The following is a 14,564-nucleotide window of genomic DNA, read 5'->3' on the forward strand; positions in this document are numbered from 1 at the left end:
AGCCACCGTGCCCGGCCAGATCTCTTAAACAGCAAAATAATTTCTCTTTTGGCCAATACTTCTCTTCATTTCCTTAACTTTAGCTACAATTTCTTTATGTTGGGAAGGTGACTGGAAAGCCGAAAGCTCCAGGACTTTCATCTAGTCCTTGGACATATGTGTCCCACCCTTCTTGTCCATTTCGCCAATGTTCATTTAGTGCCTCTGGCCTATATATCACATCTTTCAGGTATCTTTCCCAGGGGTCATCGTTAGACAGGAATATAAGCTTAACACTCAATATCAGTCTTCCTGAGTTTAAGTCCAACCTTTCGTTACTATTCAGTCACATGATTTCGGCAAGGTACCTAAGATCCCTGAGCTCTAATTTCCTCAAGAAAATAGTGAGGGACACACACACACACAAAAAATATATAAATATAAATATATATAAATATAAATATATATAAAAATATATATAAATATAAATATATATATAAATATATAAAAATATAAATATATAGAAATATATAAAAATATAAATATATAGAAATATATAAATATAAATATATAGAAATATATATATATGCATGTATATATTTCAATGTTGTGAATTGCTTTGTCTGCTACGAAGGACCAAATGCTATTTTTTTCAAGCACAATTTAATATTTTATTAACTAAATTATACTAAATGTTACCAGTTGCCCAGGGTAATGTTATAGTAAGTGCTCTGGGATAAATTCTTGTCTGCTGTAGGATTCCTTAAGCTGAACTCCATGTTAACTCAGCCAGCGCTCCAGAGATCAGGGTGATTTTGCTGTGCCACAGATATGCCCAGTTTCCTTCTTTCTTCTTAAAGGCACTTACCCTGTCTTTAAAGCCTTGATAACATTTCCCCTTCTTCCTTCATGAGCATGTTCAAAGTCTTAAACATTTTCACCTGATGACTTCAACAGGTGCATGTTGTGGACTCGGCAGCTGTGGTTTTCGCCACACACACAGCCAACACCTGAACAAGGGCACAGACATTCTAACCACAATCCACATGTTGCTTACCTATTTCCACCCTCAAAAACTTAAATTAATGGGTTTTAAATTTCTTAATATTCCTAGAGAGAAAGAAAGTGGCAGGCCCAGGAATTTAGATACAAGCCTACATTCAAATAACACATTTCAATTAGGAGAATGTAAAATAGAAACTCTCCTACTATATAGATACTTGAACACTAGAGGGAAAAATCACCCAACATGTTAAATAAAAATTCCACAAGGTAGATATTGTATAGTGTATCTTTAATTGAAAACATTTCATGCAACTTTTATAGTTTCCATGTGCAGCCTAAGCCCTAATCTGTTTCAATAAAATAAATGTATGTTGGCTGGGTATGGTGGCTCACACCTACAATCCCAGCATTTTGGGAGGCCGAGGCAGGCAGATCACTTGCGATCAGGAGTTCAAGACCAGCCTGGCCTACGTGGCGAAAACCCTTCTCTACTAAAAATACAAAAAAAAAAAAAAAAATTAGCCAGGTGTGGTGGCAGGTTCCTGTAATCCCAGCTACTTGGGAGGCTGAGGGAAGGGAATTGCTTAAACCCAGGAGGCAGAGGTTGTAGTGAGCTGAGATTGTGCCACTGCACTCCAATCTGAGTGACAGAGGGAGACTTCATCTCAAAAAAATAAAAAATGAAGTAAATAAAATGTATGTACAGATTAAAAGGCACCTCTAATGAATTAAACGACATCCATAATTATAAAATACAAGGGAAAATATTAATATTTAAGATGGATATACCAATGGAAAATGGAAATAAGAACTTGATTTTAAAAGGTAGCAGCATCTGAATCAAAATAACTAATTTAACTCTATGATGTACAATAGATGCTCTACCTGGAAGAAAACTAACCAGGAACTGACCAAAATCACTTACGAAACTTTCCAGACACTTTTAAGTTCATTCAGAAAACTAGAGACCCTTTAAAATAATGTAAGTCATAATTATAGTTCACAAACCAAGAATAACATACAATTTAAAAACAGAAAAGAAGGAGATGACATCTCTTTTAGAGATCTTGAGTAATATGTGGCAAATGGGGAAAATACTAGAAACAAACAGTTCCGTTCCCTGGCCCTCCCCCTCACCCTTTTTTACTAAGGTGTAGAAATTTTTAACACAAGACAAAAAGACAAAATATCACCTGGTGACAGGACAATTACACAAGTGAGAACAATTCTGAAGTTTATCCATTAGCTTCATAATAGTGTGAATGATTAATTATCAGTTAGGATAATAGCTGAAGTTTTCTAAATTCTCATTCCTTGAAAGAATAGCTCACCCATCATTATTTCTATTTGACCTTTCATGTCTCTGTGAAAAGATTCATTTGAAGGCTATTATTTTCCACTTATCTACTATTTTTTTCTGGTTCAGGCAATTAATATTTGTCATACACAAAAGTATTCTTTATTTCATAAATATAAACGTTAATCTGCTTTATAATCTAAGCATCACATCCTACATAGAGAAGATATAAAAGACAATTGAAACATTCTACCACACACAGTAGTGGGGGCATAAAGCACAATAAAGATACTCAAGTAGATGTTTTAGAAAGTAGGTAATTTTCTGTGTTCTTCATGCTATCAGAAGCTGACCAATGAGTCCAGAATTTCTTTCCTTGACTAATGAAGCAATAATGATAGCACCTTGCCTTAAACTCTCCTGTAGCTTCTGTTCATCCTGAAAAGAAAGGATAAAACAATAATATTAAAAAAAAAAAATGCCATGTGTTAAATTTGAAAACAAGTCACTTTTCAAAATCTGCTGCTGTCCGGATTTGGCATTTTAGAAACTCAGACTCTAGCCACTGTCATGGACACAGTTCCCAAATAAAGAGGAAATACTTTCACAAACACTTTTCATTAGAGACCAAAAAATATTTGCTTAAGATACAAGGAAAAACATGACACAATTTCAAATGCTAACAGAAAGAAAAGATTATTTTCCCTTAATCCAATTTCTGACAACCTTTGGCTCTTCACTGAAGTGTGAATATTTCATCAATGATGCAATCCTTTTCTTCATCTTGTTTCTGAGTGTTCTCCAACTTTGTTAGGAACTGTTTGTGAGTACTGGTATGGGGGGAAAAACCCTGCTTGCTGTTTGTAAAGTAAGAATAGAGAAAATTCAAGAAATGAGTTACTTCACAAGTTGCTAAAAAGTGGTTTTGCCTTTGAAACCATATTGCCTGTAAGAATCCATTTATTCTAATTATTTATAATGAGGAGATTATAATGTGAAGGGAAAATAGAAACAGAGCTAATATCTTTCAGGTCTCTGTGTTGTGAATTGTGCTATCTGTTAAACCAGATGTGGTAACCAGTCTCTGAACTCCAGAATCATCCTTAATGCCTTAACCCAATATCCAGTATATCACTAGGATCTACTGTAGCTCCTTCCTCTTGTTTCTTGCATCCATATACATTGGGATAAGGCATTAAGGATAAGGCTGCTCAAACTGCCACTGCCAGCATAGCACCTTCTGTCCTCAATAACTGGAATATTCACACAGATAGTCCCTCTAAAGTCTTACCCTCTTATACTCCATTTCCCACAGGGAAGTCAAAATACTTACTTTAAAATATAGATCTGATCACATCAGTATCCTGACTAAAATCCTTTGAAGATCACTTTTAAACCTCAGGATAAAGTCTGATCTCTTTACCTGATAATAAAATGTCTCTTATCCTCTTGGCCTCTTCTTGATATTCCCCTAAAATTGCTCAATTCTCCAAGCCACATAGAACTGCTTAAGATTGTGCAAACAAGCTATTTTTCTGAGCTTGAATCTTTTTGGGCCAGCTAATTCCTTTGCCAGAAAAGCTTTCCCACACCCTTTCTAGCTTATCTGACCCTAATTACTCTTCACGGTTCAACCTAGGTATCAGAGATTCTTGAAATCTACCCTGACTCCTATCCTCCAGTCCAATTTGGGTGAAGTGACTATATGTTTCCACAGCTGTGAATTCCTCTAGCACACTAAATTTTAATAGTCTTTTTTAGTTGACCATCTATTTTACCAGATGATGCGTTTTTTGATGTAAAGAATTTTTCATTTTATCTTTGAATATGGAACACTTTTCTCAATGCCTAACACATGGTAGCACTCCATAAATTGTAACAAATTCAAAGCAAAAGAGGTTCTGACTATGATAGACATATCACCCTTTTAGTTGAGCTCAGTTGTTAACACTAACTACAATTGCTTACTTTGTTTTCTCCTATATGCATATTTAGCCTAAAGCCTGGCAATAGTACAAAATTAATATGTTATTGAAGCCTCACCACAACTACTACATGCTCCCACCACCCTGTGTCTGGGTTCCTCAGCTATGAGGATGATGGTGAGAGGCCATCTCTGCTTAAAGTGCTCTTTTCTATCAATTTCTCCGATTGTGTTCTAAGGGGTAGAGCTGGAAAAGATCTGCAAGATGCTGAATGTCAGCTGCTTTGCTTCTTGAAAGCGAGTTTTATATGACATTTTAAAATTGGATTCAAATGCCATTTTGGTTTCCAGAATATCACAATACCTAAACCACATCTAAACAAATCATAAAACTATGTATGTTTGGGCTTAAAATACGATTGATTTATATAAGAGTAGATTTCATCTGTGTCACATCATTCATAAACATATAAATATTCTAAAATGAGCAAATACAAACCAACTATTGATATGTATTTGTCATTCTTAATGATCAATTAATTACAGTGCTGCAGGGTCTATAATACACATCTATTCCTAAGTCTCATTTATTAAATTGAGACATAACACAGATGATAATTAAGGTTCCTCTTTCAAAAATAAATAGAACAAGTCTGTCTCTATCGCCCTGTTGAAACCAGTTTATACTTGTTATAATGAAGGCAGCACAGTAACAAATGAAGAAATTAAGGAAAAACTGTTTAAGATCCCAGGGCTAGAAAAATCACATTTCTATATCTTACAATAAATCATCTATGTTCATTTTGATATCTCCATAATGTACATATTTTTAGTAAAGAATTTAAGATGTCCTTTTAAAGATTAATTTACTTCTTCAATTTTTTACAGGCTTCATTTTGAAAGATTAGAATTGAAGGACAAGAAACTATGTCATTCTACTGAACATTTGTTTTCCCTCTCTGCCTGAACTCATTTGATCATTCTACCCTTAAGAAACATGGAAATTTAAAAACTGATTAAGATGGTTAGACACATATATATTCAGGAAACTCTAGTTTGTGGAAAGATTAGGTAGTCACACAATTCATGGATTTCAAACTAATCTCAAAATTTGATATCTCTAGAACAGTATTAACACAGGAAAAAACTGCAAACCCAATATATCTTATAAAAGCACTTCTTGCCTCCAGCAAATATACAAAAAAAATGCTTGGGGAGAGTGCAGAGGAATGCTTGGGGAAGCAGAGGTGCAATACAGGAGATCATTTTATTATTCACATACATAAATGTGTGTGTGTATATATACACACACACATATTACTTTGTGAGTTCCAAATATTATAAACATTTAAAATGTTTATTAAACTCAGGTAAGCAGGGTCAATATGAACAGTGAAAAATCATGCTGATAGTATACACTCTTTAAATTACGTGAAAATGACATTCATGTCTGTGGGCTTCCTCCCAAAAACCTGTACCTCCAGGCTAATCATGAGAAAGACATCAGAAAAGTTCCTATTGGAGGGACATTCTATGATATACCTGACAAGTGCTCCTCAAAACTGTACAGGTCATCAAAAAACAAGGGAAGTGTGAGAAACTGTCACAGCCAAGAGATGCCTGAAGAGAACTAAAAGTAACATGGGGTACTGGAACAGAAAAACAAATTAGGTAGAACTATGGAAATCTGACTAAACTGTGGACTTTGTTAATAACAATACATCAATGTTGGTACATAAACTGTAACAAACATATCATATTAATAATGGGAGAAGCTGGATGTGAGTGTATGGGAACTTTCTGCAGCATCCTCTGAATTTTTCTGTATGTCTATAAACTGAAGCATATTCCCTTCAAAAAGGCATTTTTAAATTGATGACCATTTACAAATATTATGTGCTGGATTACAAAACCTGAGTTACAAAGGTAATTTATTTTTGCACATTGGCCCATTTGTATATTCCTTGAAAAATGTACAGTATTCCTTTAATAAACTATGCAGCTGGGAAGTCAGACTGCTGCTATTTATATACAGCTTTGACAACTTAAGTGATCTTTGAGCAAACTGCTGAAGTTGTATAGCTCTCCATTTTTTCATCTAAAAATGGGATAACATTTTTTGTGGGAATTTAGATAAGACATGTAAAACACTGGTACCTAGTAAATATTCAATAACAATCGCAGTTGGAATTATTACCTTTATGAAGTAAACTAATTTCAGCTATGACAGAGTAGTACATATCTCCCTCACACCATATATAGCCATTAAGTCTGGAAAAGTTATGTGAGAATATTTTTTGCAGGTCTTGGACAGTAACATATGCATGTCTATAATCCTTGAAAGAAGAGCCTCCTAACATTCTCCCCAGCTGTCATGCTGAGAGCATTTTTGCAATCTACACAGAAGAAAAACAGAACCCAAGGAGAGCATAGCAATCTCTCTGGGTAGAAAAGACATAGATAACAATTTAAAGCTGTCAGAGTGGCTTGTATTTCTGCAGGCAGCGTCCCTGACAGGAAGGAATTGCTGAGAACTCCTAAAAATCTGCTAAAAATGCCTTCAGTCCTTGGCCAGCTCCTAACTGTGCATGCCCAAGGAAGAACTCAATGAGGCCTAGCAGAGAATAACTGCTGGAAAGTTGGAGAGCCAGGAGAGATTTTTGAGGCCCCACTGTGCCAAGGAACAGGAGGTTACATTTGAGTCCAGCTAGAATGAAGAGGCCTTGGTGAACATCCATGGCTTTCACTGGGATGTCTGAAAAGCCATGACTACAGCCTGGGTATAAGGCAAGACTGAACCCAACCTGCCCTAAAAAAGCGTCAACAACGTCCACAGGATCAAATTGATTCAGCAATACAACCGCTTGCTAGAATAAATTTCATATTCCTTAGAGGACATTAAAATAATCTAGAGCTTTTATAATGTTTGTACTCAAAGCGTGGCATCAAAGATTACTAGATAAGCAAAGACGTAGAAAGCAAAGATTCAGAAAAAAAAAAAAAAAAACCTATTATCAAGAGAAAAAATAATTTAAGCAGACCCAGAAATGAGACATACATTGGAATCAGTATGCAAGGATTTCAAAATAACCATGCTTAACACATTAAAAAATAGAACTAAAGATAAAAATGTTGATGAAAAATGGAAATTTTCAACAAAGAATCTATAATAAAGAGAATTTTAGTTATAAAATCCTTGAAATTAAGAATTGGACTGGTTTTATAATGAATAGGGAGTGCAGAACACAGTATAAGTGATCTTGAAGACAGTAAAAAAACATTTGACCTGTAGCACAGAGAGAAGAAAATGACAAATTAGTATTATAGTCGTTTTAATACTTCATGATCATATTACTATTCTATTTTTCTATTCCTACCTTATCTATTGGTAATCCCCTTAACATTAGGAAACCTATTTGGAACATTTAGAAAACCACATGTGGGCTATCCTAGCAGCCAAGTCATTTGGGAATATTTGCTTTCATGAAACAAACAAGATAAAGGAAACATCAACCCCATTCCTAGAAAAGTAATGTGATGTAATAAACACAAATAAGTATAAAGTGAGAAGGTAGACAGTATCACCATTTCTGGGCATAAAAAGATGAGGGAATTCAGAGCATGATAACATTAAATAATGCTGAGATGATTCATAAAAGAAGTGGAATCAAAGGATGAGAGAAAGAGGTGGCAAAAACAGATGAGTCCAGATTGGACAAGAAATACTTTGGGAACAAAAGATATGACTTATTTTTTTGTGGCATATCAATGTGATAAGATAGGTCTTACAAAGGTGTTGCAAGAAAAGTAGGTACCCCGATCTCCAGATTAAAAAGTAAAGAAGGAAAACCACTGAGATTACATTCAGCAGCAGTTAATTTACTATCTATAACTAGCAAAAAAAAAAAAAAAAAAAAAAATCTGGAACTGGTTTACTTTGATTCCAGCTCAACAGCCATAAAGAGCATAAGATATAAAACTGCATAACAATGTTTACATATCCACACATAAAAATAAAAAGCATACACTTGTGCAACTTAAAAACAGAACTATTGAATCCTATATAATGTGTTGAAGTCTGCATTTTCTATTAAATCTAAATTATTGTCATAGCCGGTGTGCTTGTTTTATCATCTTGTTCACTTCATAACAGTGTCAATTTTTTTAAGAAAATTTTGTTGTCCAGGGTAGAGTGCAGTGGCACAATCACAGCTTACCACAGCCTCGAATTCCTGGGCTCAAGTGAGCCTCCTGCCTCAGGCTCCTGAGTAGCTGGTACTACAGGCATGTGCCACCATGTCTAATATTTAATTTTTTGAAGAGACAAGGTCTCGCTACATTGCCCAGGTTGATCTCAAACTCCTACTCTCAAGCAATCCTTCTACCTCATCCTCCCAAAGTACCAGGCTTATAGGTGTGAGCTATTACATCCAGCTTCACTCTTTTTCTTGGTTACAACTATATTATAGCAAAAATAGAGACCAGCTAAAAAGGAGAAAAATAGTATACTCTTCAGTAGTCAGCTTTCTTAAAATACTGGGAGGGAAAATATAAACATGTTGACAGAAGTTATTTTTGGATGATGGCTTTATGACAATATTTTTTCTTCTTTCTGCTTTGCTATATTTTCAAAACCTCCACAATGAACACATTTTATTCACAGAGGAAAAACAAATTATTTTAAAATTTAGTTTTAAGACTGTTAAATTCACGGAGCTAAATTTGATTTGTTGTCATAGAAAATCAATAGTACTGAACATTGTCCAAATTCCGGGAGAACATTTCTCTCCATAAATCTTTTCAAAATCTATACAAAGAAAATCTTTTTTGCTTGAAAATTCAAGGCTTCAGTAAAAGGCCCCTAAAGGAATCATATTAATAATTCACAAAGTCTTAGCTTTCTTCTTAGATATAAAGAAAATTATCTAAAATTCCAGCTAAAAGTAGTAACAAAAAAAAAGTGTACTTAATTTTACCCAGCACGTAACAATTGTTCACACAGATCTTAAATAGTTTCATAATAGCTGTATTTTAAGACTATTAGAAGACAAAAAAAATAGCAATACAAAATAGGTATTTTTAATTTTCTAAATCATCAAACTGAATTATTTAGGATTAAAATTCACCATGAGTTTTACCTAGAAACTTATATTTAGCTACTTCTCTGTCACCTATAATTTCAAGTTTAGGATGAAATACACGATGTTTGGGTGAAAGATGCACAAAAGAAGAGATCTAATTATCATTATCTTTTAAACATATAAGGTAATTCTAAATTTAGTCCATAGTAATGAAGTCTTGTCAATAAAATCCCACATGCCAATCTTTGTCTGTGTTTGCCTCTTTTTGTTGTTGAGTTGGTTCTTTTATGATGACTATATCCAGCATCTTTAGCAGAGTAGTGAAGTCTTGATGAAACTTTGAAGGGACTCCTAAGCCTTTGGCAAATTTGTGGGAAATTAGGAGATTTATTTTCACAGAAGATTGGCAATGACAGTGGGACCTCCCCTAACTCATAGTGGCTCTTCTTTTACATCCTTCTCCCCTTCCCACCTCAAAATTTGAGCAAGGAAAGCCTGCAGTGAAGTAAATTACTAATACGTAGCATCTTGCAAGTGTGTAAGTGGTCAGTTTTATATGATGCCCATATCCTCACAAATCCTTACTTACTAACAGTCCCTTTCAATTTTCAATTTTCTCAAAGGATAATTTTGGGAGAAACTATTCCCAGAGTACTTAAAATGGACAAACCTTTTTTAAAAGTATATTTTAAAACATTAAATCCCATAATTGAACTACACAAATATCAGCATTTGAATTTAAAAAGTGTAAACAAATTTATAGTAGGCTGTTAGAATCAAATTTATGTGGATTTGGTGGAATACCATCTCAAAGAATAGCAGGAAAAGCTATGACGTAATTGTCCTCTAAATCTTTATGGACAAGCTGAAAGGAAATCTCTTAGCGATATCTATCTTCTATACACATTGCTTCTAAAGAACACAATGTACTCTGCTAAAAGGAAAACTATAAAGTTAAAATGTATGCATATGTATTTAAGCTTTAGATGTCTCAAGAGATTACACAATGTTTCTTTAAGGGTAAACATTACATTGTCTCAGCAAATTCCATACCTAAAAATTGAATTACAATTTCCATGAGTTACAAAATCTCCTGAAAATCAGGTTGCTTATAGTTTGATATTAATACCCATCTTCCATCCTTGTTTTGGTGAACTTATGCAAAAGGTATTATTTAAATGTCACAAAATTTCAAACACTAAACAAGTGTACTAGCTATATTTACATCTAGTCATAAATATACACATCCCTATCTCTGTACCATATACAATATACAAAAACCACAAGTGTTAGACTTACTAAACCTTCAACAAGCTTGTTATAAGACCATTAATATCAAATCAAAGTAATTTGAAGCTAAATTTTCTTTTTGTATACATTTTGCCAATATGGAAGAAAAAACTTAACGGTGATACACTGTCCCCTAGTGGAGATGAAAGTAACTTTTCAGTGTATGTCAATTGCCAAAACTGCAGGAAAAAGCGATCACCTATTGATAGGGTGTGAGAAAAACAAAACAGCCCTCTCTGAATGAGAAACATTTTCCTCTTGCTCCTGTGAGTGAAAACAAATGTCTCTCAAAAACTTAGATAATACTAATGAAAAGGCACTTGGGTTTACTGATTAACATAATCATCACACAACAGTTTTAGTCTTTTTTATTTTCTGTGTCTAGAAACAGGGCCTTACAATACAGTAGGAATTCAATAACCGTTTCGGAAAGAGAAAATTAAGAAAAAAGGATCAGGAAGCCAGGTGCCATGGCTTAAGCCCTGTAGTTCCAGCTACTCAGGTGGCTGAGTGGGGAGGATCCCTTGAACCCAGGAGTTCAAGGCTGCAGTGAGCAATGATTGTGCCACTGCACTCCAGCTTAGGTGACAGAGCAAGACCCTATCTCTTAAAAAAGACAAGAGGGAGAGGAGGGAAAGGGAGAGGGACAGAAAAAAAGGAAAGAAAAAAAGGAAAAGAAAGGAAAAAATGAAGGGACAGGAAGGGGAGGGAAAGGAAGAATAGGAGAAGGGAGAGGGAAGGGAAGGGAAAAAGGAGGGATGGAAAAGGACAGGAAAAAGGAGGCATGGAAAAGGGCAGGAAAAACAGAAGGAGAAGGGAAGAGGGAAGGGAAGGGAAAAGGAAAGGAAAAAGGGAAAGAGAAGGGAGGGAAAGGTTGGTCAATAAAATTCAGTAAAACCCTGTAAGGCAGCACCGATACTTTACTGAGTAGGAACAAAGAGTTGGAAAGACCCAAACTTTACTGAGCAGGAACAGAGAGTTGGAAAGACCCAAACTACAAGTGCTCAGAGCCAGACGGCAGTGAGGAAAAATGTAGACAGCCAAAAGGCATCAGACTTCTGGCCTGAAGAACAAAGAGTTCATTACTGCATCCAATATTTCTAGATCTGGGACTTGTGACACTGTTACACTTTATTTTCTGAAATCAATCATAATGTAAATTCCACAGCTTAATAAAGTTGAAAAAGCAGTGTCATATACAATGTCTTTTTTAATCAGCAAAAAATGTTTTGATCCTACACAACTCACCCAGCAGTTACCAACACCTGCTAGTTTTCTACTGTCATGCTTCAACCACTGTAAGCTACATTAGCACCATCCTAAGCCTGGACTCCTCCAGGATGCTCTAACTGGCACTTCTCTCTGTTTTTGGCTACTGCTCCAACCTCCCTAAAATAGTTACCTTCACTCTATCAAACCCAAATTTTCAGCTACTCCTCTTATCTTTCAAGGCCATCCACAATCAACCTAATCAACCCTTCTAACTGCAATTCTCATTCTTTACTGTTCAGAATCCACTTTTGTTGCCATCCCAGTATAATCATTATTTCAGCCCCCAGAAAAATGGTTTCCCAGTAACTGTCTGGTTAATTCACATATTTTTTAAAGACCCAGCTGTAATGACTACCTCTTAAGATGTCATCTGTTTTTTATTGCATATCAGTAATTTATGTTATCATAGTTTTTCTCAAAATCCCTAATGTTTTCATCTGGTTTGCAATCTACAGAACTTAATTTCTCAGCTAAGTCGTAAGATACTAAAAGAGAACTCTTCCAAATTCTAAGCTCAATCATAGTACTATGTCCATAGTAGGCACTTGGTAAATATTTTTTAGTTAGAATAATTGGCTAATTAACTTTATAAAGTAGTGAGTTTTTAGCTGACCTTAAGATATCTTTGAAATATCAAATGGTTTAGGCTGAGACAATGGGGTTCTCTAAATATACAATCATGTAATCTGCAAACAGAGACAATTTGACTTTCTCTCTTCCTATTTGAATATGCTTTATTTCTTTCTCTTGCCTGATTGCCCTGGCCAGACTTTCAACACTGTGTTGAATAGGAGTGGTGAGAGAGGGGCATCCTTGTCTTGTGCCAGTTTTCAAGGGGAATGCTTGCAGCTTTTGCCCATTCAATATGATATTGGCTGTGGGACTGTCATACATAGCTCTTATTATTTTGAGATATATTCCATAAACAACTAGTTTATTGAGTGTTTTTAGCATGAAGCGGTGTTGAATATTATCGAAGGCCTTTTCAGAATCTATTGAGATATGTTCCATAAACATCTAATTTATTGAGTGTTTTTAGCAGGAAGGGGTGTTGAATATTATCAAAGGCCTTTTTGGCATCTATTGAGATAATCATGTCGTTTTTGTCATTGGTTCTATTTATGTGATGGATTACGTTTATTGATTTGTGTATGTTGAAACAGCCTTGTATCCCAGGGATGCAGACAGTTTGATCATGGTGGAAAAGCTTTTTCCTGTGCTCCTGGAATCAGCTTGCCAGTATTTTATTGAGGATTTTTGCATCGATGTTCATCAGGGATATTGGCCTGAGACACAACTTTTTTTGTTGTCTCTGCCAGGTGTTGGTATCAGGATGATGCTGGCCTCATAAAATCAGTTAGGGAGGAATTCCTCTTTTTCTATTGTTTAGAAGAGTTTCAGATTAATGGTACCAGCTCCTCTTTGTACCTCTGGTAGAATTCGGCTGTGAATCAGTCTGGTCCCAGGGTTTTTTTGGTTGGTAGGCTAATAATTATTGTCTCAATTTCAGAACTTGCTATTCAGTGATTCAACTTCTTCCTGGTTTAGTCTTGGGAGAATGTATGTGTCCAGGAATTTTTCCATTTCTTCCAGATTTTCTAGTTTGTGTAGGTATGTTTATAGTATTCTCTGATAGTAGTTTATATTTCTGTGGGATCAGGGGTGATATCCCCTTTATCATTTTTATTGTATCTGCATGATTCTTCTCACTTTTCTTCTTTATTAGTCTGGCTAGTGGTCTATCTATTTTGTTAATCTTTTCAATAAAACAGCTCCTGGATTGAGCAAAGTCTCAGGATACAAAACCAATAATTACTAGCATTCCTACACACCAATAACAGGCAAACAGAGAGCCAAATCATGAGTTAACTCCCATTCACAATTGCTACAAAGAGAATAAAATACCTAGGAATACAACTCACAAGGGACGTGAAGGACCTCTTCAAGGAGAACTACAATCCACTGCTCAAGGAAACAAGAGAGGACACAAACAAATGAAAAAACATTCCATGCTCATAGGTAGGAAGAATCAATATCGTGAAAATGGCCCTACTGTCCAAAGTAATTTATAGATTCAATGCTATTCCCCTAAAGCTACCATTGAATATCCTCACACAATTAGAAAAAAACTACCTTAAATTTCATATGGAACCAATAAAGAGCCCATAGAGCCAAAACAATCCTAAGCAAAAAGAACAAAGCTGGAGCATCATGCTACCTGACTTCAAACTATACTACAAGGCTACAGCAACCAAAACAACATGGTACTGGTACCAAAACAGATATATAGACCAATGGAACAGAATAGAAACCTCAGAAATAACACCACACATCTATAGCCATCTGATCTTTGACCAACCTGACAAAAACAAGCAATGGGGAAAGGATTCCCTATTTAATAAATTCCCTATTTAATAAATGGTGTTAGGAAAACTGGCTATCCATACACAGAAAACTGAAACTGGATCCCTTCCTTATACCATATACAAAAATTAACTCAAGATGGATTAAAGACTTCAATGTAAGACCTAAAACCATAAAAATCCTAGAAGAAAACCGAGGCAATACCATTCAGGACACAGGCATGGGCAAAGTCTTCATGACTAAAACACCAAAAGCAATGGCAACAAAAGACAAAATTGACAAATGGGATCTAATTAAAGCACTTCTGCACAGCAACAGAAATGATCATCAAAATATACAGGCAACCTACAGA

At 35.2% G+C, this 14,564-nt stretch overlaps 1 protein-coding gene across 2 annotated transcripts in view; it reads right to left on the reverse strand.

Annotated features, from left to right (window-relative positions):
* Nucleotides 1–572: 572 nt before the first annotated feature.
* Nucleotides 573–14,564, reverse strand: part of CRPPA (CDP-L-ribitol pyrophosphorylase A) — a 333,853-nt gene continuing 319,861 nt past the window's right edge. For both annotated transcript variants that reach the window (XM_011731042.3, XM_071094909.1), the window contains one exon: nucleotides 573–2,719. In XM_011731042.3, coding sequence (XP_011729344.2) covers nucleotides 2,615–2,719 — 105 coding nt within the window. In that variant the 3' untranslated portion in view covers nucleotides 573–2,614. The remainder of the gene's footprint in view (nucleotides 2,720–14,564) is intronic.

The sequence above is a fragment of the Macaca nemestrina genome, chromosome 4 (assembly GCF_043159975.1).
Source record: "Macaca nemestrina isolate mMacNem1 chromosome 4, mMacNem.hap1, whole genome shotgun sequence".
NCBI lineage: Eukaryota > Metazoa > Chordata > Mammalia > Primates > Cercopithecidae > Macaca > Macaca nemestrina.